The sequence below is a fragment of the Carassius auratus genome, unplaced genomic scaffold, assembly GCF_003368295.1.
Source record: "Carassius auratus strain Wakin unplaced genomic scaffold, ASM336829v1 scaf_tig00032050, whole genome shotgun sequence".
Taxonomy (NCBI): Eukaryota; Metazoa; Chordata; class Actinopteri; order Cypriniformes; family Cyprinidae; genus Carassius; species Carassius auratus.
The window spans coordinates 55,492-82,675 of record NW_020525971.1 but is presented as its reverse complement, the minus strand read 5'-3'; the positions used below and the strand labels follow the sequence as shown (position 1 = coordinate 82,675).

At 38.4% G+C, this 27,184-nt stretch overlaps 1 protein-coding gene across 1 annotated transcript; it reads left to right on the top strand.

Moving 5' to 3' along the window:
• The first annotated feature begins 705 nt into the window (after positions 1 to 705).
• LOC113080800 (leucine-rich repeat-containing protein 38-like) lies at positions 706 to 26,182 on the top strand. The gene is made up of 2 exons (XM_026252851.1): positions 706 to 2,310; positions 23,255 to 26,182. Exons 1-2 carry the CDS (start codon positions 1,683 to 1,685, stop codon positions 23,500 to 23,502), a joined length of 876 nt encoding a protein of 291 aa, XP_026108636.1. The 5' UTR covers positions 706 to 1,682; the 3' UTR covers positions 23,503 to 26,182.
• Positions 26,183 to 27,184: the final 1,002 nt, after the last annotated feature.

Genomic DNA, 27,184 nt, shown 5'->3' with positions numbered 1-27,184 from the left:
ACACAGATAATATCTTTCTTCAAGATGTTTTAAAGCCTGCCTTTATTCTGGACAAGTGCACAAAGCAGTGAGCTGTAAATTACAGTATTCACTCTTGGTCACAGCTCTTTCAAATTAGATTGCAGACTGATAGCTTTGTGACCCCATTCTGCCATGTTTCACCTGTAAAAATGTTGTAATTTCCTGGTTTTCTTTGTGTCGTGACCAAAGCTTTCCTAATTCCATTTACCTGTCTGGAGATGCTGAAGGAGCTGTGTGAGAGTCTGACACTGTCTAGCTCCTCCCTGATGTCCTTTACTAAGCAGCAGTGATTGAGTGAACGACAAGGTGATAGCTAAATTAATGAAGACATGCCCTTTGCTTCCAGAAACTTCCATAATTAACTTTGGCACTGACATCTGCAAAGTAAAATGCAAACAGGGATGGGTCTTTGAGTACCTCACTTATGAAAAACTCTGGGATTGGTTTGAAATTGATTTATGACATATGAAGGTCAAGACAAAATAATTACTATAATCTCTTATGTAGGTCCAAATGCATTTCTGATTCCTTGACATACAGAATAGATTTTTACAATGTAGAAGAAGCGATTTACAGTATTGATTACAGAGTATAAGAACATAAATACATTTAAAATATGTTGCAATTGTGTGACAGTTTATCTCACAAGGAAATGACATCACATGTTGAGTGTATGGTCGCCGTCCCTCCATATTAAACATCAAAGACAACACTGGACAAAAGCAGTGGAGTCCGTGAGCCAGCATGCCGATAGACTTCCCCCGTTCCCCACGCCTGTCCCTAATCTGCATGCAGACAACTTCATTGTGGATATTTGGATGTCCTCACCATAGCAACAGAGCTGCAAAACCGTGCTGTACAACCTCTCATCACACACAGTCGTGCCTAGGCATCGCACGGCACGCGGCAGCCAGACGAAAGGGAGATAATAAGAGGAAAAAGAGAGCTGGGAAGAGGACACCGCTGCCTTGCACCTAATTCTCTGTGGGAATTCTCCTCATTAGGACCATGACAGCTCAGTTACAACGGCTCCGAAGTGCCAAGGGTCATGTTCACAGCCGCCGGTCGAGCAGTCATTCCTGCGCTCAGCTGAGAGACAAATGGAGGGATGCAACATTTTCACTCTTTGCTCACCATGACAGAGCCTCTCTATGCTGAATCCTTTTGTGTCAGACCACCAGGCTTCGATCAAACGTGGGTTAATTGCGAGAGAGCGGCTGGAAGAGCACCCCTCCTCTTCCACACTGCCAGTCTGTCCGTGCCTCTGATTTTCCACTCATTCTTCCTCTCTGGTCTCTGTTTACCTCTGTCTGCTGATTTCTCCACCCCTTTCTCTCAGTCTCTCATTATTTTGCACTCCCTCCCACAGCTCGCTATCTCTCCTCCCCTTGTGCCTTCATAGCCAGCAGTCTGCTCATCACTCCAGGGCTGCTTGCTACATGATCTCTTGGAAAACAACGTTCGCGTCTTGGTCAAGCCACTCCATGTGCAAGCCTTAAGATTTCTTGCCCAGGAAGGCAGGATGTTTCTGCGCTGGCACTGATTCCTCTATTTCTCTTCTCGATTTCCCTTTCCCCTCCCCTTTCCTAGTCTCCTGCCCTCTGACCCTCATCCCTTTACCCCTGACCCCATTCCCTCTCTTTGCCCCGTCTTTCTTGACCATGTTGCCATGTGTCTGCCGGCTCCAGCCTGTCCTTGCTTTGTTCTTCTTCACTTTGTTCATTCAAGGGGAAAACTGTCCAACAACCTGCCTTTGCCCAGACCCTCACACTGTGGACTGTAGCGGGCGCGGACTTACCCGTCTTCCAGACGAGATCCCCTTAGATGTGCGGAGGCTGCTGTTGGCGGACAACTGGATCCCACGGATTCCTTCAGATTTCCTCGTGCTCTACAGTGACCTGGTCTACCTGGACCTCCGCAACAACTCACTTTCAAACATCGAGCCGGGCACACTTAGCACTTCCTCCAGGCTGGTTTTCCTGGACCTCGGTTGCAACAACCTGACCGAGATCCCCAAAGGGACTTTTGGGGAGTCACGGAGCTTAATTAAGTTGCGCTTAGGGAACAACCCATATTTGAGCATGGTCAACGAAGATGCTTTCATAGGTCTTACCTCCTTGCGTGAACTAGAACTAGAACGCAATGCCCTGTCTGGGCTACAGGTGGGTGCCCTGAGCCAACTGCCCTCCCTCAGGGTAGTAAGGTTAGAGGGCAACCCTTGGGTGTGCAACTGCAACTTTGCGAACCTGTTCACCTGGCTGGTGGAAAACAGTCACAAGCTGCCCAAAGGTAAGTCTTTGAATTTGACATCAACTATTATAGCTTGTTGAACCTGGTCTATCTGTTGCATAATGTTACTGTATGACAGGATTCTTTGCTATTTATATTACTCCAGATTAAACAAGGGACCCCTTCCTCTGATCTAAATTTAGCTCTCACATTAGTTCTCACACCCCCACAATGACTAAAAGAGATTTCCAGAGTAATGACAGATAAATGAGGACAGCGCAGACACATTGTACGACCCCTCTAAATATGCAGTGATGCCCTTATCCTAGAAACAGCTCACGTTTGCATTCCGCATGGGAATGTTGTTTGTGATCTTTATACATGCTATGCATGCCGAACACCTGCTTATTCCTGCCTGGCCAGTGTGCTTGTGTGTGATATATCAGCCGGTTATGGATGTGCTATTTATATGGGAACTTTCTTACTGCAATGCTGCTCTGCTGTTCATTCGGGTTACAGTGATGGAAATAACTGTTCATGCTGATCTGTGATTAGTTTGTGGTAGAGTTCACAGAGGTTAAAGGTATAGTGCACTCCAGAATATAAATCTTGTCAACATTTACTCAACTTCATATCTTTCCAAACCTGTATGACTTTCTTTCCTCTATGGAGCATAAAAGAATGAGAATTCTGAACAATGTCTAAGTGATTTACATCCAGATAGTGGAGGTCAGTGGGGTTCAGTCTTGTTTTAGACCCCACTGACTTTCACATAATGGACAAGAACAGTTAAACATTCTTCAGAATATCTTATTTTATGTTCCTCAGAAAAAAAAGAGGTTTGGAACAACATAAATGTGAGTAATGATGACAGAATTTTAATTTTTGTTATTTAATCCATGATGACCTGAGTACTGTGTACTGATGTGTACAATGGTATTATCAGGTTAGTGTTTTTTTTTTTAACCATAACAATAATATGATACAACATAATAATACCCTCACTGTACCATGGTATAGTAACAGGGGTAGTTCAGTGTAAAAAAGCTGCTTATTCTAGGATAGATGTTCAGAAATAATATCTAGTCTAACACATAGCATACTGTATCTTGTGAGACTGAGAATGAGAGAAAGAGAGAAAGTCCATCATTCTCAGGAGAGGGGTCACAATGGAAAATCATCATATACAGAGATTTTGTTTTACAGCATTTTGAATAGTAAAGACATATTATAGGTGCTTTATATATTTCTTACAAATAAAATAGCTGAAATAAAATACGAAAATAGATCACAAACATTCAGTCATCATCTGTTTATTTTCTTCAATACATGATTTACAACATTACCACTAAAACTGTGTTGCATTCTGTTCAAATAAATGTTTTAAAAATGTAGCAAACCCACAAGCAGTAAACCCCATAAATCAGATGGTGAATAAAATGATCTTATCTCGCTCCATCTATCTACATGCTATATTATTCCGCAAGAGGACAGGGAGATTTACTTGAAACTGTATATACACTCCTTATCATCACTTCCCTGTGGATAAAATGGAAAATAGATATCTCTGAACAAACATTATGTCTAATGGGCAAACACTATGCAGCCCCAGAGCTCCATTATGTGTCATTTAGCTGAGCTGCTAGCACTGTTTGTTTACATACGAACATGACCTTACTAGTACAAGGAGAAGTTAAGAGCTGCTTGTGGGGAGTAACCACGCAACAGCTAATAAAAGACAGCACTCATGAGTCTCGTGAAACTTCTAGTTTTTAATAAAAGCTTCTGATGATTCAGCCACAGTAAGCAGAAAATCATCTTGATTACCATATCAATGGGTTGTTTTCATTGCATTTGTATTTGCTAATGCACATTTTGATTCGGTCATTGAAAAGAAGTTTGTGCACTGGGTAAAATATGACATCCCTCAGTGGCTCCGACAAATAAATTTATCATGGGCTTTCAAAGCAGTCATTAGAGGGTCATAATGAATTGAATGAGAGAAGGGAGCCAAGCTTACATCAGCATCAGCATCAACATCAGACGCTGAAGCCAAAAGCAAATCCAAGCCTCCGGCGTACCCACCAACAGGCCCGCCGTAGATGCACTCTGAAATTCAGTTAAGAGTGCACACCTCACCTCATGTTTTCCTCTTATTGCATCAGTGATCTCTAATGACTCGAAGAAGTCAGAGAGGCAGCTGGTTATAACTACAAACAGCCTAGAATGACCTTTGGACCCGACAAAAACAGATGACTGGACTGTGCATGGACAGCAAGTACTCGCAGGCTATTTATCTGTCTAGAGATGGGCTTCACTTACGTTGATATGATGAATGAGTAGTATCACACTAATTCATTCAGATTTAGTGACTGATGTGTTGTGATCTAATCAGCTACCACTGCAGTTATTGATTTGAATACAGCAAATAATACTTGGTGAGTCGCATTTCTAGTCTAAGATATGATACATTTTCTCCAGGGAAAGATAGAAGCTTCTAGAGAAACTGTATGTTCTGACTCGAGGTTTAGGAAAACAGTTTTAAAACAAGTAAACATTAGCTTCTCTTCTCATATCAGAGTAATGGTTTATTACCCCCTTGAACTGTTCAGCTGAACCTCTGATCTCACCCAAGATGCTTTGTGTTGGTCAGAGACGCAATACGTGAATGCATTTCTGCAGCATCAGAGCTCACCGTGGATTATCCCCTTAATTAGAAGATGGATTTCCTAGCAGCAGGAACTTTCAGTTCTTCTATTTCTAGCTGCTTGAGAAAAATGATAAGGGATAGAAACTGTTGGATTAGAAACTGAAAATATTACTGTAGATTATTCTCTCACCGTTCCTCTAGGCTATGTTAGATCCTGCAATTAACGTTTTTATCTGATGTCGCTAAAATAACTAAATTGAGTTATTCCCTAGCATTTTTCTTAAGTCATCTGCTTGTTTGGATTATGATAGTACAATAACTAAGTAAGGGTCATTTCTACTTAATTTCTTACTGGCAAACATTAAAAAGATTGTAATTAAATTACACTGAACAAAATTATAAATGCAACACTTTTGTTTTTGCCCCCTGAAAAACCAGTCCGTATCTGATGGCACCATTTGCCTCACGCAGATTATAATTCTCTGAAATGCCTTTGGAGATGGCTTATGGTAGATAAATGAAAATTCAATTCATGGGCAACAGCTCTGGTGGACATTAGTGCCAGTTGCACACTCCCTCAAAATTTGCGACATCTGTGGCATTGTGTTGTGTGATAAAACTGCACATTTTAGCGTGGCCTTTTATTGTGGCCAGCCCAAGGCACACCTGTGCAATAATCATGCTGTCTAATCAGCATCTTGAATAACTTTATTTAACAGTTTTTCTCCTCCGCATCACCCTGTTATTTTTTTTCTTTTGCATACAAAAAGTATTCTCTTAGCTTCATATAATTGCAGATGAACCACTGATGTCACGTGGATTAACTCACAGATCTCTATGCTATGTTTCTGGACTTGGGAACATTTCATTTGCATTGCTGTCTAGCAGGGTCAGACAGCTCTCAGATTTCATTAAAAAAAAATCTTGATTTGTGTTCCGAAGATGAACGAAGGTCTTACGGGTTTGAAACTAATTAATAACAGAAATGTCATACTTGGGTGAACTAACCCTTTGATTAAATCCACATTTCAATATTTGTTGAGAAATGTTTCCAAATTGTTAATAATTTTATTGGTATTTCAAAGTAATTGTTAGTGGCAGATTAATATAAGCGTGAAAAGACAAAATTTAATTCCAAAAAGTGGCTTTACAGGTCAATATATTGTTTGATTTATTGTGTTATCTTTGAGCATAAGACTATCGCAAATCAAATTTTCCTGTGAAAATAACTTCAAAAGATAATTTAAAGCAATTATTGTGTGAAATAAAATAAAGTAAGAAAGAAATAAAGAATCAAGCAAATATTACAGATAATATAAAAGCTTTTATTCAACATAAAATGTATTACACATAGACATTTAGGCTACAACGGCCTAACTTAAACAATGGAACATAAAAGAGAATAATTCTAACATCTCAGTATTTTTATTCATTAATAGTCATTGTTAACCAGATTCTTCTTTTTCTTCTGGTTACTAACATTCTTCATTATTTCTTTTTATATTCCATAAATGCCTTTAGGGTGAGTAAATGATGACAGAATTTTTATTTTTGGGTGAACTATCACTTTGTTTATTAACTTATTTATTTTTAAATTAAATTAAATGTTTCTTAACTTATTATTTACTGAACTGTTGTTTAAAATCACATTTGCACTTGTGCTATTCAGGACACAAACAGCAATCGTGAGATATCGCTTATAGCTATATAAATAGGAGACAAAAACTCAAGGGCAGTATCTTGAAATGTAAAAAGAAAGTGAAGTAGTCAGTCAAGTTTACATTATTTAGTTAGTAAACTGATTTCTACTTTAATAAAAATAGAAATATATAACTATTTTAAAGAACAATGTCAGCTGTGTAATAAAACAAGCAGAATGGACAGAAACAATCATCAAAGATGCTGGCATTTGCAGCTTGCACTTCATATCAGTAAAGGTTAAAGAGCCAGTAAGATGAAAATTTGAAGCTTCCTATCACTGTTTTTAAGTCCTGTAGAATAGGTTTAAATCCATCCAAGGTTTAAAAACATTGTCATTTGGTCAAAATATAATTTTAAAATTACCTCAATTCTCGGAGATCCCCAAACGGTTCGCGCGAAGCTGTTCAAAAGATTCAGTTTCCTTAAACCCCACCTTTCGGTAGCATACTGTGTTCTGATTGGTCAACTGACAGTTTTGATTGGTTGTTCCGCACACAACTTCATGGTAAACAATGCGTTAGCATCTTTTTAGGGTCAATTATGTCTTATTCCTCTCATCGCGAAGCAAACAGTAAAATAAAAAACTTGAACAGTCTCGCTGCTTTTTCTTCTGTGTGTGCGTATTCAAGCCGCGCGCTTCAGTTTGAATCTGAATAGCGCGTTCAGCGCGGGGGCGTGGTCACATTAGATATAACGAAGGGAGACATGAAAAACAGACATCGCGTTGTTTTCATATGGATTACTTTATCACAGAATATCTGTTAGCAGCACTTGTTACACTTCATTTTAATGACGTGTTTGTACATGACGATCAGCGCAGACAGGCTGCAGACAGCACACATACTGATAAGACGCTCGGGAGAAAACAGACACATAACTTCATAATCATACTTCGCGTTGTGATTCGGAGATGCTCGTTGTTCTAAATAAAGTTGGTAATGAACCCTCTTTTATGGCCAAACGCTTTGAAAATCCCGCCTTGTACTCACCGAGATTAGAAAAGCAGTCATCAGTGAAATGTTGTGAACACAACAAGGATTTGTTGTACTGCTCTGGTATTGTGGTAAAAATGAATTTTAGCCATTGGTTCTTCTGATCTTCATTCTTTGGCAGTGAAAATAAAACAAACTTGCCTTTACAATTAAAAACACACTGTCTCCTCGACACAATGCTCTCACACCAACCAGAGCGTCTGTGTGGGGGTGGGGCAGCTCAGAGTTCCGTTTCTCCAGAGACGGTAGGCGGAGATTATTATGCAAAGTGTTCCTAGTGACGTACATAGAGATGGGCAAAATATTTGAAATCTATAACGACTCGTTTCAGCGATTCAGAGTCGACTCCTTACTTTAGAAGCCAATAACTTTATAAATCGTGTACTTTTTGGTTTAATTACTTTGCACATTGTTTACACTGATGGACAGCTACATCATACACTGTAATACAGGTAATTTTTGATTTCCCATCTGTGTGGCTCTTTAAATAAACTATTGTCTTTTGTTGGTATGGATTATGGTTTGGTTACAAGTCTAAAGATTTCACATGCATGCCCGCCTAATCAGAAATTGGGGAACAAGTTAACTAATGACCAGAGACTAAACATAAAGAAAACCGTATGTGTCGTCTCACTTTTTTCCATTGCCATTGTTGCAATTGTAGAGAGAGGGAACGGTGAAGGCCCATGTTATGTGTCTGGTGGGTCTTCAAGTAGTTGCATTTATTTACAATTGCCACTGTTAAGTACATACAGTAAGTTAAATAATAAAACAATTTAACTAAATAATGTAAATTTGACTGATTTCTTCACTTCCACTTTAAAGACAAATAGCCTAACTGCATTTTACATGCTATCTCGTGGTGAGTTGTTTTGCTGCATCATGTTTGTCAACAGTAAACTGCATGAAATGTTAGACAGTCCCTCCAGTTTTTCCGCGATTCTGCGATCACTGAATCCAACGCAAAAAAAAAAAAGAGAAAAGAAAGAAAGAAAATAATACATCTTTTTTTGTATTTCTGCATAATTCGCCCTTTTGAATCACAAAAATTAAGGTCTCACAAAAATCTAATTATAATTACTGACTGAATTATTCTTAATTTAATTAAAGTTATTAAACTTGAAATCATGTCAAATGACCCCTCTAAACACATTAAGTTATGTCTTAAGTGAATAAACTGTTTGGGGAAATACAGTTTGGGATGTGTGTCACTACTATATCCGCACATTACTGTAGGTCTATAGTGACCTTAATATTAATGAAACAGCAGCAGCAGCAAAAATAAAAAGTTAATAAATTAAGCAGTCTTTTTATCTGTATCTTTATATATATATATATATATATATATATATATATATATATATATATATATATATATATATATATATATTTATATTTATATATATATATATATATATATATATATATATTGATATTTATTGAAGTCATGTATGCTGCATTTATCGTGGCTGGTGTGTAGCCAGTGCAGACTTGCTGTTTGCTTGTTTGTGCTGGTACTCGCTTTCACACATTTTGATTTCCCATGTGCCCATGTGATCATACGCCCTGAGCACAGACTAGGCAGCCTGGCAGAGGGGGCTGCACTGGATAATGGCTGATGTAATGATATAATGGATGGATGGATAAGTCCTTTTCTTTGTGACCTTTGAACTGTGTCTGGTGGATGAAGGCAAAGAGCTAGTCACTAGGGGTGTCTTTTGAACCAGACAGTTCAAAAAGAGAACAGGTGTTATACACTGACCTTCAACTTTATTTTTTAACTATATGTTTAAAATCAACATGAAAATCAAGTAATGATCAGTGAAGTGAAATAGTTGGGTAAGAAGTGTTGTCCACCCCTCCATTCTCTCCAACTTTTTTTTTTATTTTTATTTTTTTTTATTTTTATTTTTTTTATTTTTATTTTTGTATGTCGAAATAAATTTAAAATGCATATCGTATGAATCTCAATCATAGACAATAATGATAATTATAATAATTGTATTTATTGTATTTATCTCAAAATACTTTCTTTGCTTTTATTGGTTGTAAGAACACAAATTCCCTGTTAAGTTTCGCCCTCTATGAATTCCCTGGAAAAACTTTCTGAAACATGAGTATAGTTTTAAGAAAATAGATTGACTTTGCTCACAAAGTGTCCTCAGGGGATATTTGCAGTCTAGAGGCAGCTTCTCCTATAAATCTTTTACGAGGGGAACAAGTGTAAACATGATCCACCACTGTCATCACTGCTCATGGTTAAGACAGAACAAAGCACATCTATAATTAACATCACCTGTGACCTCAGACTGCCCTGACCAGTGTAACAGGAGCCTGAAGGGACTCGTTTTAACTGATTTACAAGCAGCTCTTTCCACCCAAGATGTGTTAACCAAAACCTTATGAACTAACCTTAGCTTGAGATGAACATGTCATTCAACCTAAATATGTCTTTTGAGCGTATGTATTTTACCTTAAAAGCTGCGGTATCTAAAAAAGTCTGAATATAAACACTTATTATAGGTGCACCCTAGTGATTCAGAACAAGCTAAAAACACGGTTTGGAAAATGGATTCATGGTTTACTCGCTTATTATATACATTTTTCTACATTTTGAACACAAACAAAGTTACGGACCGCAGCTCTGATTGGTTGATTTCTTACCGGGAGCGGTCCGTAACGGCAAATGGCAATAGGACCACTGGGAGGAGCCAGAGGAGCTTGATTTTTTTCACAGATTATCTGTCTCATATTCTACTGTCAGGACATAATGACAGGTTTAATAAATATGTAAAAAATATATTTTTTACAAAAGTTCCCTACAGCACCTTTAAGTCAAGGTAAACATTATATTAGAATGTTCCCTGGTTGAAACAATGACCCAAAGCTTATTGGTTCACAGTCAATGTGTATAACTATGGAATGACATTTGTTTCAATAATAATGAACGAAACTTTATAAAACTGAACAGAAACTATAAAAAAATATGCCATTACAAAAAAAAAAAAAAAAAAACGAAAACGAAAAAAAAAAAAAAAAATGAACTGGGTGGTGTCTGTACTTCCAGAGAGCACCTGTCCATCAAAAGCTCACTATCCAATCAGAGTAGATCACTGTTAAGCCCGCCCCCACGAGAGGATTGTGTCAAAACACCAAACGAAAAACTGCGAAACGTAAGCGAAATCTGTGGCAATGAATTTAGAATCCATGATTAGCGAAAAACGAATCATTGACAAAAACATTGACAAAGAATGAAGCATATTTGAAGAGCCTGTTAAATTTGTGCGACTGATTTCATTTTTTTTTTCAGTTTCATAGTGTTTTTCTTCTTTTGTAATGGCATATTTTTTTATAGTTTCTGAAAAAGTTACGTTCAGTTTTATAAAGTTTTGTTCATTATTATTGAAAATAAATTCCATATATAACAAACATCTTAAATAAAAGACTCATATGTCTTTTATTTTTGTCAGCTTTCTATCAGGTCTAGTCTATACTATAGCTGTCTAGACATTTATCACATCAAGATCAAAATTTGACTCAACTAAATAGATGGACATAAATAGGTCAAAAATCAAACAAACCTAAAGACATTATAATGGAATTAATTTCTCACCATCTGACATGTCCAAGCATGTATAATGAGTGGCATGCTGCATTTTCTGCATATATCCTATTATATAATAGAGATTAAATAAATTATCAGCACGTAGTTGTGTTTTCAAATGCATGCAAAATGCTCTGCTCTCACTCCTGTCTGCTGTGTAGCTGCTGCCATGTTTCTGTAAGTGCGATAGCGTCTATTTTTTGTATGCTTAAAATAATCTACCGTATGGTCTGCAAATGGCATCCAAAGTATGTCTAAGCGCACTGTTGAGAGCGATACCATGTGTCTGTGACGTCACCAAACCCCCGTATGAGGGAAACCCCTCCTGATTAGAATGAGTCACACACGGCTCCTGATGACACAGGACCAAGAGCTTCTTTACTATAATATGAGTCTCTCGCTTGCTAATTCTCTACCTCCCCTTGACCTCTCTGTGTGCTCCATATTTTACACTGATTTCGTATTTAAATGCAAATACGCGCAAAACAGCACTATTGTCAGAGCTCAATCAAATAGCACATACTTGTACCCTCAAAGAGAGCCCTTGAATATCTCTGCGGTGTATTACAAGGTAGAGAGTAAAGCTAGAGTTAAGCTGAGGTCAGGCAAGGTTGTCAATATGCTGAAATGCACACCAGCTATTCATGCGTCTACAGTCAATGGCCTGAATGGAGTTAGAGATGGGGACGATGCCAGACTCCAATATCAGGCTCACGTCGGCCAGGTAAATCAATCACTGGCAAGACAGTGTGTTACACTGCAGCATTCATTCCTCTACCAGATGCTAATTTTGAACGTAATCCATCAAGTGCCAACATCACCTTGATGATACCTGGGCTGATTCGAATCGCTCGCTCGTCACTATTCCTAACATATATGTTGCATATATGTATACCTAATTGTTGCATACTATAGTTCACTAGATGGGGAGAAGTAAATTACAATAAATTCAGGAATTTCAGTGTGGATATACAGGCCAGATATATATTATTTTTAATTAAAAATAACAGTAATACATTTGAGGTGGTATCACAAAAGTATCTTACGGACGCAAAGACTGCACTCATTTAATTGAAAATACATAATAATATTAGAAATATTACAATAGAAAGTGATGTGATGTTAGAAAGTGATGGTCAAGCTGTGTCTTCACTCTTTAGTGTCCTTTAGAAATAATTATATATATATATGTGAAATTGTCAATAAGACATGGATTTAGAGTGTAAAATACGGATAAAATAAGAAAGAAACTATTTTGGCCCTCCAGAAGTCCTTTAGAAAGAATAAGTGTGATCTTCTATGTGGCTCATTAAAGCCTGCTGTACTGACAATTGAATGTGGCGCATTATCATATTTGAAGCAGCATCGCTCAGGTGTATAACAGGGTCATATTAAATGTTAAAACTGACAGAATCAGGCTTACTCCCCGTAGCAAAAACTTATTTAGGTGGAAAGGTCAGAGAAAATCTGCTTGATTAATCTCAGCTATCCCGAACGCGTGTTAGACAGAACAGTGTCGGTGTCTTTTGACACTCACAAGAGAGAGCCTGACACCGTCTAGGCACAGCTTGTCTCAGATTTTCTCATTAAAAGCGAGCGAGTGTTTTCCTCTGGGCCTCTTGGTGCTATCCGGGAATCTGACCAGTTTGAGTGTTCACAGCTCTGATTTCACAGCCCATTATGTGAAAAGACCTAGTCCATTTTACACAGTTTGCAGTGTTAACGTGTACCTGAAGTAACATTTTGTAACAAATGTCATTCAGCTTAAATATCCATATTTATATGTTTTATAGCTCCTCTAATAAGCCACTAATCTGTGGCAGGATGAACAAAGTAACTATTCCATTTTGCATGTTTCATATAGTATTCTCAATATTTTTTTAATGTGAAAACATTAAATTTCACCTTCGTTATAATAAGAATAATAAAAAAAAAAAAAAAATGTGTGGATAAATAATGTCATCTTACTAGTTGCTTTAACTTGTGTAGTACTTGCTGAAATAAATTAATATAAGCTACCATAAGAAAGTTTGGGGTCAGTGTTATATGGTTGTGATCTGTTTTGGTTTAGTTTTCTGTGTTTCCGTTCTCCTGCCTTGTTTGTTTCCATGGTTTTTGAATTAATTAGCTCCACACCTGTTTCAGTTCTCCCAATTAAGTTTCTATTACTTAAAAGTGTAATGTGTAATATTTAGGAGGATTTACTGACACAAATGCAATATAATAAAGTGGACTTAATAGACTGGCTTGGACTATTACCCAGTTCTCCTGTATCTCCGCTGGTTCCTTTCACCTCTGTCCTTCAACCCATCGGCTCCACCTTGGGCTCTCTCATCTTTTCGGCTCTTCCTTGGTCAGTCGTTGACCATCTGCCCCCTCGGGACTTCACTCCTCTGGATTTGCCTCACCATGCCATCCCTCTGGCTCTGTCAGGCTCCTCCTTCCCTACATCTCCGCCTCCATCCTCAGTCATTTCGCAACGTTTTCCGGAGTCACACCTCTACCGTGGTCGCCTGAGCCTTAAGCTCTGCCTTGGCCCTCCGGATCCTCAGTGTCACCCTGGCTCTCCATCTGCTCAGTTCCATCATGGGCTCATCTTCCATCCGCTCACTCTCCATCAGTCAGCCCCCTGGTGGGGTCAGCCATATCTCCACCATGGCTCCTTCCGCCATCGACTCCACCATGGGCCACTATCCTGGCTGGCCTCTGGACTTCCATCTGGCTCCTCCTGCTCCAGGTTCCTCCCTGGCTCCTCCTTCCATCCACTCCGCCCTGGTCCTGTGGACTATGCTCCCATTCCATTGCCTGCCCCACACCCGCCTCCTGAACCCACCCTTCCTCCTCAGGACTGTTGTTGGTACGAGGACGTGGTTTTGCTATTACTTAAGTCTGTGTTCCCTTATGTTCCTTTTGTCTGCTATAGTTTGGATTTGTGTTTGGTTGTGCCAATTCTCTCCTGTGGATTATTAAAAGAACACTTAGTCGTGAGCTTTGTTTTGAACACCTCATGTATAACACAGTGTAGGTTTTCTTTCTTTTTTCTTTTTTTTTTTGTTCATTTTTTTGTTTTTGTTTACATTTTAGAATTTTCGATTCATCAAATAATACAGAAAAAAATATCATGGTTTACACAAAAATATCAAACAGCACAACTTTGATAAGAAATAAAACCGGCTTCTTGAGCATCAAATCAGCATATTAAAATGATTTCTAAAGGATAATGTGACACTTTTACTGTATTTTCAAATAAATGCAGTCTTTGTAAATACAGTCTCTTTTAATAACATTAAAACCCAAATCTTAGATTAGTAGTTCACAGTATGTATTATAAATATAAATGAAAAATTTTTCATTGCACATTTTTGCCAGATTTGTGACTGTGATTTATTTAAAGAAAATTATATTAAAAAATATATTTAATAATATAATATTATTATAAAATGTATAAACCTATTATATATTTATATTTGATCTAATTCTGTGAAAACCAGCATGTAGTATTTTACATTTTAATCGCTTTGCCTTTAAAATGTTCTTACTCAGTCTTAGTCTTTAAATGTTATAAAAATCAAACACTCTCCTTTAAGAGCTCTGAATAATATTAGCTGCTCCACTGTTCCTTTTCAACTTACTTTTTTATGGTAGGGGAACATACTGACACCTCACTATCAATCAGAGTATCCTTAGTAGAGCAGTTCCTTTAAATAAACTTGAAATTCTACTTTGTATTCAGAAAACAAACATTGGACATTTGCACAGGCTCTTCGGGACATGATGCTTTTGCCAGGTTTTTCAACACAATATATAAATCTCAAGCAGTGTTTAAAATCTCCTTGAACCGTTGCACATGGAGTGCACCAAAGGACACATAAATATGATTGAAATTTCAGAAACCTCATTTCCACGAAATATAGCATGCTGCCCAGGCCACCCGTTTAAGTACAGTAACCTGTAATAGAAATAAATCATTTAGTAACTGTATCCAGGTCACAATGTGCTGAGGTCAAGAATATTTCCTGCCACACTGAGTATTGATTAATTTCTCTCTCTCTCTCTTTGAATCTCCTAATGTCTCTCACTCATCTCCTAAGGGTGAAAATAGAAGAAAAAAGCAGGTATATGTGAAGTCTTAAGCAACATTCATTAACTTGAAGAGACAGGTGGGGGGTCACATGATCAGAGAGAATAGCCTCTTAAACTGTCTTAAGTTAGCAGAGCGATGAGTGTGTGACGAAGCTATGTGAATATAAATACAGGCTATTTATCTCCTTCATCCTCCAGCGAGTTATCCTGACATTAAGACACACATGGACTCTCCAAGCTCACATTTCTGACTTGCTCTCAAATCTGACATGAAAATCAGTGCACTGATACAGACTATTACTTAGAAATGGGAGAAAAATTCATATGTCAATGCTGTAAGAACACTGGGGAAATTACAAAGTAAAACTATTTACAGTCAGAGCTATGTTGCAGCACTTGAAACATTGTACTCAAGCAAGTGATATGAGTTTGAGTCAGGCTTGCATCACATCCTCTTCCTTCTGTTATCCCTAATAAAAGTGGAAATAAACACACACACACACACACACAACACACACACAAAACACTTTAATAATGTGAAGAAAATTAATAAAAAAAATAAATAAGACTGTCAAATAATATTTTTTCATAATTTAAATATTATTACTCAAAATGTTTAGACAAAATATTTAGATATAGAAACTTTGAACATTTTTTATATTTTGTATATATTAATAATCAATGTAAAATTATTACCTGACAAAAACTGAGGCAAATAAATAAATACATATTTATTTATTTATTTTAAACAAATACTAATGTTTACATGTTGAAATTATGTAGATCTTATGTAGAGAAATTATGTAGATACATTTGGACCATTATATTCAAATAATACATTTGATGATTACTGGTCTCTTAAAAAATTAAGAGATATATTTAGACAGAAACTATGAATATGTGTGTATTACATTTATGTTAATAATTAAAGTCAATTCCCTAATGAAAAGTAAGAAAAAATCTGAAATGTTTATATGTAGGCCCATGTAGGCCTATATTTTGTAGGCCTGTATTTTGTACATTACGTATAGTTTAATAACCAATTTGATGATTATTTAACAAGAAAATAAGAAATGTTTAAACAGAAATTGTGTGTGTGTGTGTATATATATATATATATATATATATATATATATATATATATATATATATATATATTATCTAAAACATTAACTACGCAGCACTCCAGTGTTTGAGGTTTTCCATTACATTTGGCTCCAGTAACATCCACCCACCTGCTCTGAGCTAGGCTTCCCCCGGTACTTCCACCTGTGAGTTAATCATATCAACATTTTATGCCTGATGCCTGCAGGAAATGTATTCCGCTAAATGTGTTTATCTTGGAAGCTAGTCATTTTACACAAAAATACACTCCAGTTTCTGTGCAAATAATAACATTGTAATGTTCCCTGCTGAATATCTGTCAACAGCTCCGCAAAAGTTGTTAATCTCACGACCTGTGATGATGGTGCTCTATCGTAAAGGGCTGATGACACGTCAGGCATCATGATTGTGAGAGAGACCGGTCAGGAATAGTCGTGGCTGTCATGGAGGACTGGTGACTAATGCCACCAGAGCAGATATCAGACATATATTGTTCTGTGAATAACATCCTGACAACCTCAAGGTCTGCAGAGTTGATCAGTTTACTGTCCATGATTACCAGCCAGCATGCCTCTTTTTTTAACTGGTAATTTGCGAACATTTCCTCTGAACTGAGTTGCCAGAAACTAACATGAGTTTAATAAAAGCACAAGGCTGTCTGGTGTCAGGACTGAGACTGAGGCCATGACTGTGACAACCCTTAATTAAAACGTCTTCATAGGCTTTAATTGTTACATCAAATCTTTATAAATGAAATTACACATCAGTTTAATTCACACTGTAAAACATCTTACTGTGAATGTGACTGGCATATTACTGGCTACTACTTATCATACTGTTATATTTTGTCAAACCACAGTATCTCATTTAAATGGAATTAATTTCAGTAATATGGTAAATTACAAAAATAATTTATGACAGTCAGTAACAAATTTGGCCCATATGGTTAAATGTGGGTTAAAAGTAAATAAACAAAAACAAAACTGTTGAACATTGTGGGATCCCTCCATGCTATACATGCTATATATCGTGCTAATTTAATTTTGTATGTTTTGTTATGAGTGAAAATTACCTAGCATGCATTTTGCTGTAAAAGAATATAGCATTTTATAGTAAAGTATCACAGCTAGATCTGCATTGTTTATTCATTAAAATATACTTTACATAATTAATGAAAAAATTCAAAATTATTAGTTAAAAATGAAGAATTAACTCTGATATTTTTACTGTAAAATACTGTATTATATTCAGAAATGTACTGATTCCATGCATAATACCTATTTGTTCCCATAACACACAAGAAAATATGGTTTAAAAAAATTATGTTGTTACATGGTGCACGGTACTTTTTCCCCATGATTTTGTGAATAGTACACAGATCACTGGAGTATATTTTAACATGAATATACTATTAATACTATAAAAATGTAATAAAATGTACTATTAATTTCTGAGTGAAAATTTTCACCACCATTCACATGCAGTATATGGAAGCATATCCATAAGAGCTCGCAGTGAATTAATTACATTTAAAAATAAAGTATAAAGCGCAAGGTCTTACAGTCACACTGTATGTATATTTCACCAAATTGTTGAACTGATTCCACTGTACATTTCTGAATATAGTATGTTTCTGTTAAATATTATAGTTAATCTATCATTGTTTATTAAATGTTTTATATCATATATACATCATTTTAGAAGTTAAATGCAAGGGCTTATGTTATTCCCCTATTGTAATATGTTATGAGTGAATATAACCTTGTGTGCACTGATTTCATAGTAACATTTTGAATATAGTAATTTACTGTAAAATATTAGTTAATCCGTATAAAATGTTTGCAGTGATTTTCAGTACAGAGCAAGGGGAAAATGAGAGAAGCTAGATTCACAGTTCTGCCGTTGTGCAGATATCCCACACAAACTGTGAATTTGCTCTGGATATAGTTACATCTCCCACACAGAGCCTCACGCTCCAGTGCATCAGATGACCTGGCTGTTAAAGGCAATGAGAGCGAACATGTCATCACTCCCATTCTTCTGTGAGACTGCACGTGCTGACTGCGCAAGAGAGAAACGAGTGAAAAACCCATTGCTTGGTTTATCATCTTTGAATCTTATGACATGCCCCTGCTGTTTTATTTCTTGCGTCTAAGCAATCAGCCATAGAAGAAAACAAGCCTGTCTTGATATCATCTTCAGAACTCATTTACTTGTCTTTCTTTTTCTTTCTATTTTCCGCTCATTCGATGAAGATGCTTTTTTTTCTCTGTTAGATTCCTCCATGTAAACTCTAATCACACTCTTATTAACATCTACTCACATACACAAATATATCATTTACATTTATATAATGAGAGTTGATTATATTTCTCTGTGCAGCTGAAAGCTGTTGTCGGATATTCCTCTCTGTGGATTTTATGATTATGTGCAGTCGATGTGCCCAAGTCTTATGTGCCCTTGATTCAGTCTCATTAACACGCAGCAGTGAATCAGCGGGGCCATACTGAGAGCGTATGTGTGTTTGTGTGTGTGTGTGTGTGTGTGTGTGTGTGTGTTGTTTTAAATAAGAGAGCGCTGACAATCTGACTCCTGTCCTGGTCAAATAGTGACATAAATAAACATGAGAGCTATTTTAGGCCATCTCATAAGCCCCCTGTCATTTCGTTTCCATATTAAATTTTCAAAAAGTTCTTAAAACAAGTCCAGGGATTCCATTTGTGTCAGATGAATCTGATCTGAATGGCCATACAGTACAATTGTAAAGTCCTTGGATGTAAACTAATGAAGCTGTACTATTAATGTCATAACGTTATTGTCTGATGTGTATTTAGTATGAGATACTCAGACAATATGCATGTCTATATATCAGGGTTGTACAAAATTCAGAGTTTAAGAATGGGCTCCCTTTCAGTTCGGTGAGTGTGAGTTAGAATTCAATTGTTAAACCCCACAGGAAATAGAAATGACAGAAGAAAATAATTACCTGAATTGTAACAAAAAAAAAAAAAAATAAATAAATAAATATATATATATATATATATATATATATATATATATATTTTTTTTTTTTTGTTACAATTCAGGTAATTATTTTCTTCTGTCATTTCTATTTCCTGTGGGGTTTAACAATTGAATTCTAACTCTGTCACACACCTGGACTCATTTAGTGTGTTTTTGCCCGTGACCCAGTTTGTGTCTTCGGTGTTTAGTTTGATTAGTTCCCAGGTGTGTCTATTATCTTCCTCATGTGTTCCATGTCCCTGTTAATTTAGTTATTCCATCCACCTGTGTTTCCCCATTATCCTTTGTACTTAAGCCTTGTCCTTTCAGTTCTGTTTTGTCGGGTCTTCACTTGCTACTTACGTGTGTCTACCTCTGTGCTCCATGTTGGATATCCCCTGTGTTGGATATATTAAAAACCTTATTCCGTTTATCCTCGACTCCGTATTCCTTCAGGCAGCGTAAAACCGTGACAGAAGACCCGAACTCAAAAGAGAAAATAGAAAACTGCGTGTTCTTCCCTCCGTTTTGCTTTTGTTTTTTCACAGTCTTTTCTTTTCTTAGTGTCTATGGATCCCCTCTATCGTCCCGAATTCCTCATCCTCCTGCTGAAGCAGGAAGGACGTTCTCTCGAGGACCATACCAGACAGTTTTTCCTATTAGCTAATGCCACCAGCTACCCGGACGGCGCGCTCTGCACCTTCTACAACACCAGCCTGAACTCCAAATGCAGAGCGTTGTCGTCCGAAGATGGTCCTCGAGAGGATTTCGCCGCATTTGTGGAGTGGACTCTGGCGAGAAATGGGTCATCTCTCACCATCTGCCCCATAGAGGACCTCGCCAGCCCCACTCCCGACCCAGAGACCAGCCAGCCACCATCACGCCACACGGAGCCAGAGCCCACCGCAGCCACAGAGCCCGAGCAATCCATTGACAGGGAACCGGATCTCAAGAGCGCGACTGACCAGGTGTGTGAGCCGGCAACACCGTGCATCGTGGGAGTCCTCGTGGAGATCGAGGGCGTGGAGGAAAGCCCTGCCCACACTCCTGCGACTGAGGGTGAGCTGTATACAGTCTCTGAAGGTCATAAGGAGCAAGCTCTGGATCTGATGGACTGGTCTATGGAGGTAATCCCTAATTTTCCTGTTTCCCCGCTGGTTCCGTCCAGCCCTGATTCCCCTGTAAACCCTCTCAGTCTCCCACTCCTACCTCCTCCAGTCATTTCCTCTGCTCCATTTCCGCTGGTTCCATCCAGCCATGAATTTTCTGTTTCTCCGCTGGTTCCGCCCAGCCCTGAGTTTTCTGTTTTCTCCGCTGGATCCGCCCAGCCCTGAGTTTTCTGTTTCTCCGCTGGTTCCGCCCAGCCCTGAGTTTTGTTTCTCCGCTGGTTCCGCCCAGCTCTGAATCTTCTGTTTCTCCGCTGGTTACGCCCAGCCCTGAGTTTTCTGTTTCTCCGCTGGTTACGCCCAGCCCTGAGTTTTCTGTTTCTCCGCTGGTTACGCCCAGCCCTGAGTTTTCTGTTTCTCCGCTGGTTCCGCCCAGCCCCGAGTTTCCTGTATCTCCGCTGGTTCCGCCCAGCTCTGAATCTTCTGTGTCTCCGCTGGTTCCACCCAGCTCTGAATCTTCTGTGTCTCCGCTGGTTCCGCCCAGCTCTGAATCTTCTGTGTCTCCGCTGGTTCCGCCCAGCTCTGAATCTTCTGTGTCTCCGCTGGTTCCGCCCAGCTCTGAATTTTCTGTGTCTCCGCTGGTTCCGCCCAGCCATGATTTTTCTGTTTCACCGCTGGTTCTGCCCAGCCCTGAATCTTCTGTGTCTCCTGTATTCCCTCCCAGCCTCCCTCTCCTGCCTCCTCCCAAACCTGCTGGTCCCTCTACTCCTCTTTCGCTGGTTCCGTCCAGTCCTGATCCTCCTGTCCTTCCTCCCATCCTTCTCCTCTCTCCTCCTAGACCAGCCAGTTCCTCGTCATCCCTGCTGGTGCCAGTCAGTCCCGCAGCTCACCCTCAGTCCGCGCCATCGGGGTGCGGTGGTTCGCCGCTGGACTGCCAGTCTCCAGCTCCGCCTTGGCGTGTTAAGGCCCTGTCTCCGCCTCCAGCCTCCGAGCCCTGGACTCCTCCTCGGTCCTTCGACCCAGCGGCTCCGCCTTGGCTCTTAGCTCCCTCGTCTCCACCGTGGCCTGTCATCCCACCTGCTCCACCGGGCTCCCTCGTCCCTCCGGCTCCACCTTGGTCAGTCGTCGACCATCCGCCGCCTCGGGACTCCACTCCTCTGGTTCCACCTCGTCACTCCATCCCTCCGGCTCTGTCAGGCTCCTCCTTCCCTCCGGTTCCACCTCCATCCTCGGTCACTCCGGCTCCACAGCGGTCTGCCGGGACCCCGCCTCCACCTTGGTCGCCTGAGCCTTCAGCTCCACCTAGGCCCTCCGGATCCTCGTCGTCACCCTGGCTCTGCGGCTGTGCTGCTCCATCTTGGGCTCCTCACCCACCGGTGCAGTCTCCGCCTGTCGGCCCCCTGGTGTCGTCGACCCTTCCTTCACCATGGCTCCTCCCGCCGTCGACTCCACCTTGGATCTCAGTCCTGGCTGGTCTCTGGTGGACCATCTGGCTCCTCCTGCTCCTGTCTCCTCCCTGGCTCCTTCCTCCGTCTCCTCCCTGGCTCCTCCTTCTGTGGTCCCTGTCTGCTGGCCCCCTCCTGGGAGTCCGTCCTCCACCGGAACCTCCTCCCAAGTTCCCGCCCACGCCTCCCCCTGTTGTTTCTACGGTGCGAGGACGCACCTACCGGGAGGGGGGAGTACTGTCACACACCTGGACTCATTTAGTGTGTTTTTGCCCGTGACCCAGTTTGTGTCTTCGGTGTTTAGTTTGATTAGTTCCCAGGTGTGTCTATTATCTTCCTCATGTGTTCCATGTCCCTGTTAATTTAGTTATTCCATCCACCTGTGTTTCCCCATTATCCTTTGTACTTAAGCCTTGTCCTTTCAGTTCTGTTTTGTCGGGTCTTCACTTGCTACTTACGTGTGTCTACCTCTGTGCTCCATGTTGGATATCCCCTGTGTTGGATATATTAAAAACCTTATTCCGTTTATCCTCGACTCCGTATTCCTTCAGGCAGCGTAAAAACCGTGACAAACTCACACTCACCGAACTGAAAGGGAGCCCATTCTTAAACTCTGTACTGTATTATTATATTTTATATATATTTTTTATTATTTAATTTATTACTGTGATTACTATTTTCAGCAGCCATTACTCCAGTCTTCAGTATCACATAATCCTTCAGAAACCGTTCTAATATGCTGATTTGGTGCTCAAGAAACATTTATTATTATTAGAACAGTTTTTTGTATTAATATTTTGTGGAAACTGTGATGCATTTTTTTTCAAGATTTGTCCTTGAGTAGATAGGAACAGCATTTATTCAAAATATAAATCTTTTGTTACATTATAAATATCTTTACTGTTACTTTTGATAAATTTAATACATATTTGTTGAATAAAAGTATTAATATTTTTAAGGCTTTTAAACTTTTTTTTAAACTTTTGCTTTTCTAATTAAAAGTTTGTATACATTTATTTGAATTTCAGTTATACTTAAATTCAAATTTAAAAGGCAATCACAACACACAACCCTGGAAACCATATGGTGTCCCTTTTTATCATTTTATGAATCAGCAGGGCCACCTTTTGCAGCTCAGTGTGCCCATTTGCCGCCCCACACTCTAATGCAAACTATTACCCAAAAGCTCATGCAGTAAAATGTATAGTCAGAAGACCACAAAGATTTTTTGATTTTTAACTTTTTTAAAGAAAAATGCCATAGTGCCATATACCTAAAAACTGTTATGTTATACTGTTTTTGTGCTGCTTTTACAGGTATAGAGGGTATGGAGTGCTCTTTGCCCACTGATGGACGGCGTGTGCCTCTCAGCCAGCTCTCCCAGGACAGTTTTCGGGAGTGCCAGATCACCCTCACCCTCACCGATTTCTTCATCATCATTTTCTCGGGCATCTCCGTCTCAGTGGCCGCCATCATGGCCAGCTTCTTCCTGGCGTCCACCGTCCACTGTTTTCAGCGCTGGAGCAAGGGCACTAAAGGAGACGAAGAGGAGAGCGAAGAATGAGGAGGGAGGTTAGAGCTGAATGACCTTCAGTATGATTCAGAGCTGCCAGCTCCTGACAAGAGCTCAAACAAACAGCACGACTGAACAGACACCAGGTAGAACTTGGCAGAAATTACCTGGTCACTAACAAAGTGACCAGTATGGACACAGTACCCTCAAAATCAAGGGATATTTGGTCTGAAAGCAAGCCTTAGTACGCAGACTTCCAGGGATTAAGTTGTTTGAGGAAATTCTTTGAGATCTTGTCCTGCAGTAGAGATTTCAGTGTCGTTGAATCCTCATGTCCGTAGAGTTTCCCTTCATGTAGTCGTTATAAAGTTAGCAAAATATAACTGTGCTACTTCTTGATTGTGCCAAATCAACACAGGTCGACAGCAATGGTTCAGACAAGCACTGATAATTGATGATGAGGAATAATCGCTATATAAATCACGCAAGGTGATGCAGATGTTGCAACTTTATACAGCCAAGAATATGTGATATAGGATAAGGATAGGAAACAATAACTTGAAGAGCTTAGAGGGATTTCAGAAAGCATTACCTGAAACTGAAAGTTTAGACTAGAGCTTAATGTGAATAGTTGTGTCAAATACCGCACTTTAAAATGGCCCTCAAACTACCAGGTACACTGGTTCATCCCAGATCTGCCAAAGAACGCTTTGACTGAGGGACTGAGGTTTTGGGTTTAAAATATAGATTTATTTTTCTTTAAAGAAAGCTTATGATCTTAGCAAGATTACATTTATTTAGCGTAATTATGGTACTACTCACATATAATGATACATAATATCCTTAATGTGACTAAAGACAATATCTCTGAGATGGAGATAAGTACATGCTACAAATGTCATTGTATTATTTAGGTATTCATGTCTTAAAAGATTATATTTGAAAAAAGCATACAAACGGCCCAGAAATGTATTTGAGCATTAAAGTCAGACTTATATGTTGTAACAAAATATCTGAACCAAGCAAAGCACAACATGTCACAAATAGATGCCTGTTTGGTTTGAAAAAAAAATAATTATATGATATAATAAAAAAAAAATTAAATTCAGTCAAGTAATTAAATTAAATGATGTTTAAAAATCGGAAAAATGACCTTGAGACCATATGGTAAAAAGCAACACAAAAGTCTCAGAAATGTGAAATTTGTACTAAAAAAAGGTTCCACATTCTTTGTTTGCTAATGTCACTTTTTTTTTCTAACAAAATGACGTTCACATGTTTTTAAGTGTGTCTTAAGTGTCTATGTGTGTGTTTTTTTTTTTTTTTTTTTGAGGCCACTGTACATTCACCTGTCTTCAGATTGCTGTGTCGACTAATAATAATCCAGTGTATAACTAATTGCATACATTTCTGTTCATTATGTCAATTCCAAAAACAATTATTTTGTCAGTAGACTCTGTGGGGGAATCTGTTTTCGAATGTCTGAAAAAGAGATTTGATTGTTTGTGTTCTTTACGAATAGTTCTGTCAGTCTTGCTTCTTTCATGTCCTTATTTTAAAGGGCTTCATCTGTTTTTGGAATTAGGATCATGTATTTTGCACAAGTTCAAGAATAACATTCATTAATATCCTAATGTCTATCGCCATCCTCTGTTCCACTGTTGCTGTCCATAAACAGATGCTCTGGATGTACTATTTCGAGAATATAGCTCTTTTTCCCAGACAGGTATCACAACATCATTTTTGCAGTGGATGAATAATTAATTGGATCTGTGCAATGAAGCACACAGTGTGCTAGCCTTCAGAAATATTAGGGATGGAAAAAGAAATGATTGTGATTCAAAGACCGTCTTATTTTAAACTAATTCTATTCTGCTCACACAACCTCAGAAATCATATTGTGTTGGATGTAGGAAGCACAGATCCATATAAATGTAATGTAAATGTTCTGGTGTCAGGACACATATGCACAATCTTTCAAAGCTAGACTGTAGCATGGTATCATCAGCAGAAATCAAACCTGCAGCTATAATATTGTTATATTGAATGATTTCATTTTTTATTTATTTTTTTCCATATATATACCGTACTCAACTAACCAGAAAAAAAGACAAAATGTCTATGAATATGTACATGCAAACAAAATGAGGTATTATTGTTAAAAATTAAAATTATAAACAAATGCTGTAGACACTTACTATGCCATGACAATAGAGCTGTTTAATCATGACATCAATTTGTAGGCAGAACTCGGCATGGTTTCCTGTTGGAATTTCGAATGGGTTAATTGAATAACAAAAGTAATAATAAGGATGAGAGTAAATTATATGAATTAGACATTTATGTTTGTTCTAAAACATACATTATACACAGTCAAACCTCAAATGCGAAATTTGCACAAAAAAAAAAGGAAAAAAAAAGAAAGATGTGTTTTAAAGCATACCGTAAGCTGCAAAGTTGCTATAAGGAGAATCAGTTATAAATTAAGTATCTTATTTGAACTTATTTAAATTGTTAAATCATAAATCTAAAACTGCTAACGTATTTGAAATTCCTGAGGGAACTCATGAACTGTTACAGAACAATAGCTGATTTTACATGGATTTGGTGTGAGAATTTGCAGAATAATGGCATTTGCAATGACAAAATGCATCAGACTTCTATAATCGGTACTTTCCTTCATTGTCTACAATAACAAGTAAAAGATAGCGGGTTCATTGCTGTACTGTCTGTTTCTGAGTTCTGTATGTGTTGTTTGAAAAAGAACCCAGAGCTCCCAGAGTCAACTGTCACACTGAGCAATGTAGTAAAGATTTGTGTTGCATCATAACATGGAGTATATTTGTTCTCCGTCTTAACTGAAAACCACATATACCTAGAAAACCAACTACTATGTAGTTTCAGTACAAAGAATGAAGGGAAAACATTTAAATGAGGGATTTTCTTGCATGACCCAGTGGCGAAATCATCAAGTAATTTGTTTTTTCTTCTCCATATGGCAGTGCACTGTTGATGAAATACAATATCATATTAAACAGTAAGCTATTTTTGATCTTTTCATATTTCTTACCATTCCTATAGATAGCTCTGTAAAACAGATGTGTTTTGAGTGTTACTTTTCATTTTAAGGACAATGAATGTGAAATTGGGTTCTCAACACTAGGAGACACTGCACAGACTAATTTCACACTAATGCGTGTGACGTCATTCCACGGGTGATAATGAACTGTCAGGTCATGTCTGCAGTCTGTCAGGACCACAGATAACTTCTCAGGGGCTTAAGCTCTACGTAGATACCCTTGGCAATCACTGACAGCATGTTTGGCCAGATATTCTTGTCTGATCTGTAGAACAAAAAGAAGAAAACAATATATTTAGTTAAGTTACAATCTCTCTTTAACTGTCAAATATTCACCCGTCACTTTAAGACAGATGATGGGTGTTAAAATGTTATTGATTCCAAGCTTTGTGCAGATCTGGGAAAATGATTCACTCACCCCCACCTTTAGAATAGGGAACACATATTCACTATCAACTAAGGATTCCTTAGGAAAAACTACAAATCTGTTGTTTATTAATATATGTTACGTTTATGTATGGAGTGGATTAAAGGATTTAAAATATGATTATGCAGGATAAGGCATTAGAATTTGCTTTCTAAGTACAAAAAAAACTGCTAATATTCTAGTAATATTCATGCTAATAAGCAACTAGTTAATAATGAGAATTGGTC

Excerpts from the sequence above, each read along its gene's own strand:
- LOC113080800 (XM_026252851.1), top strand. The coding sequence starts at position 1,683 with ATGTTGCCATGTGTCTGCCGGCTCCAGCCTGTCCTTGCTTTGTTCTTC. Across the intron at positions 2,311-23,254 it reads CAGTCACAAGCTGCCCAAAG|GTATAGAGGGTATGGAGTGC; the intron begins GTAAGTCTTTGA and ends CTGCTTTTACAG.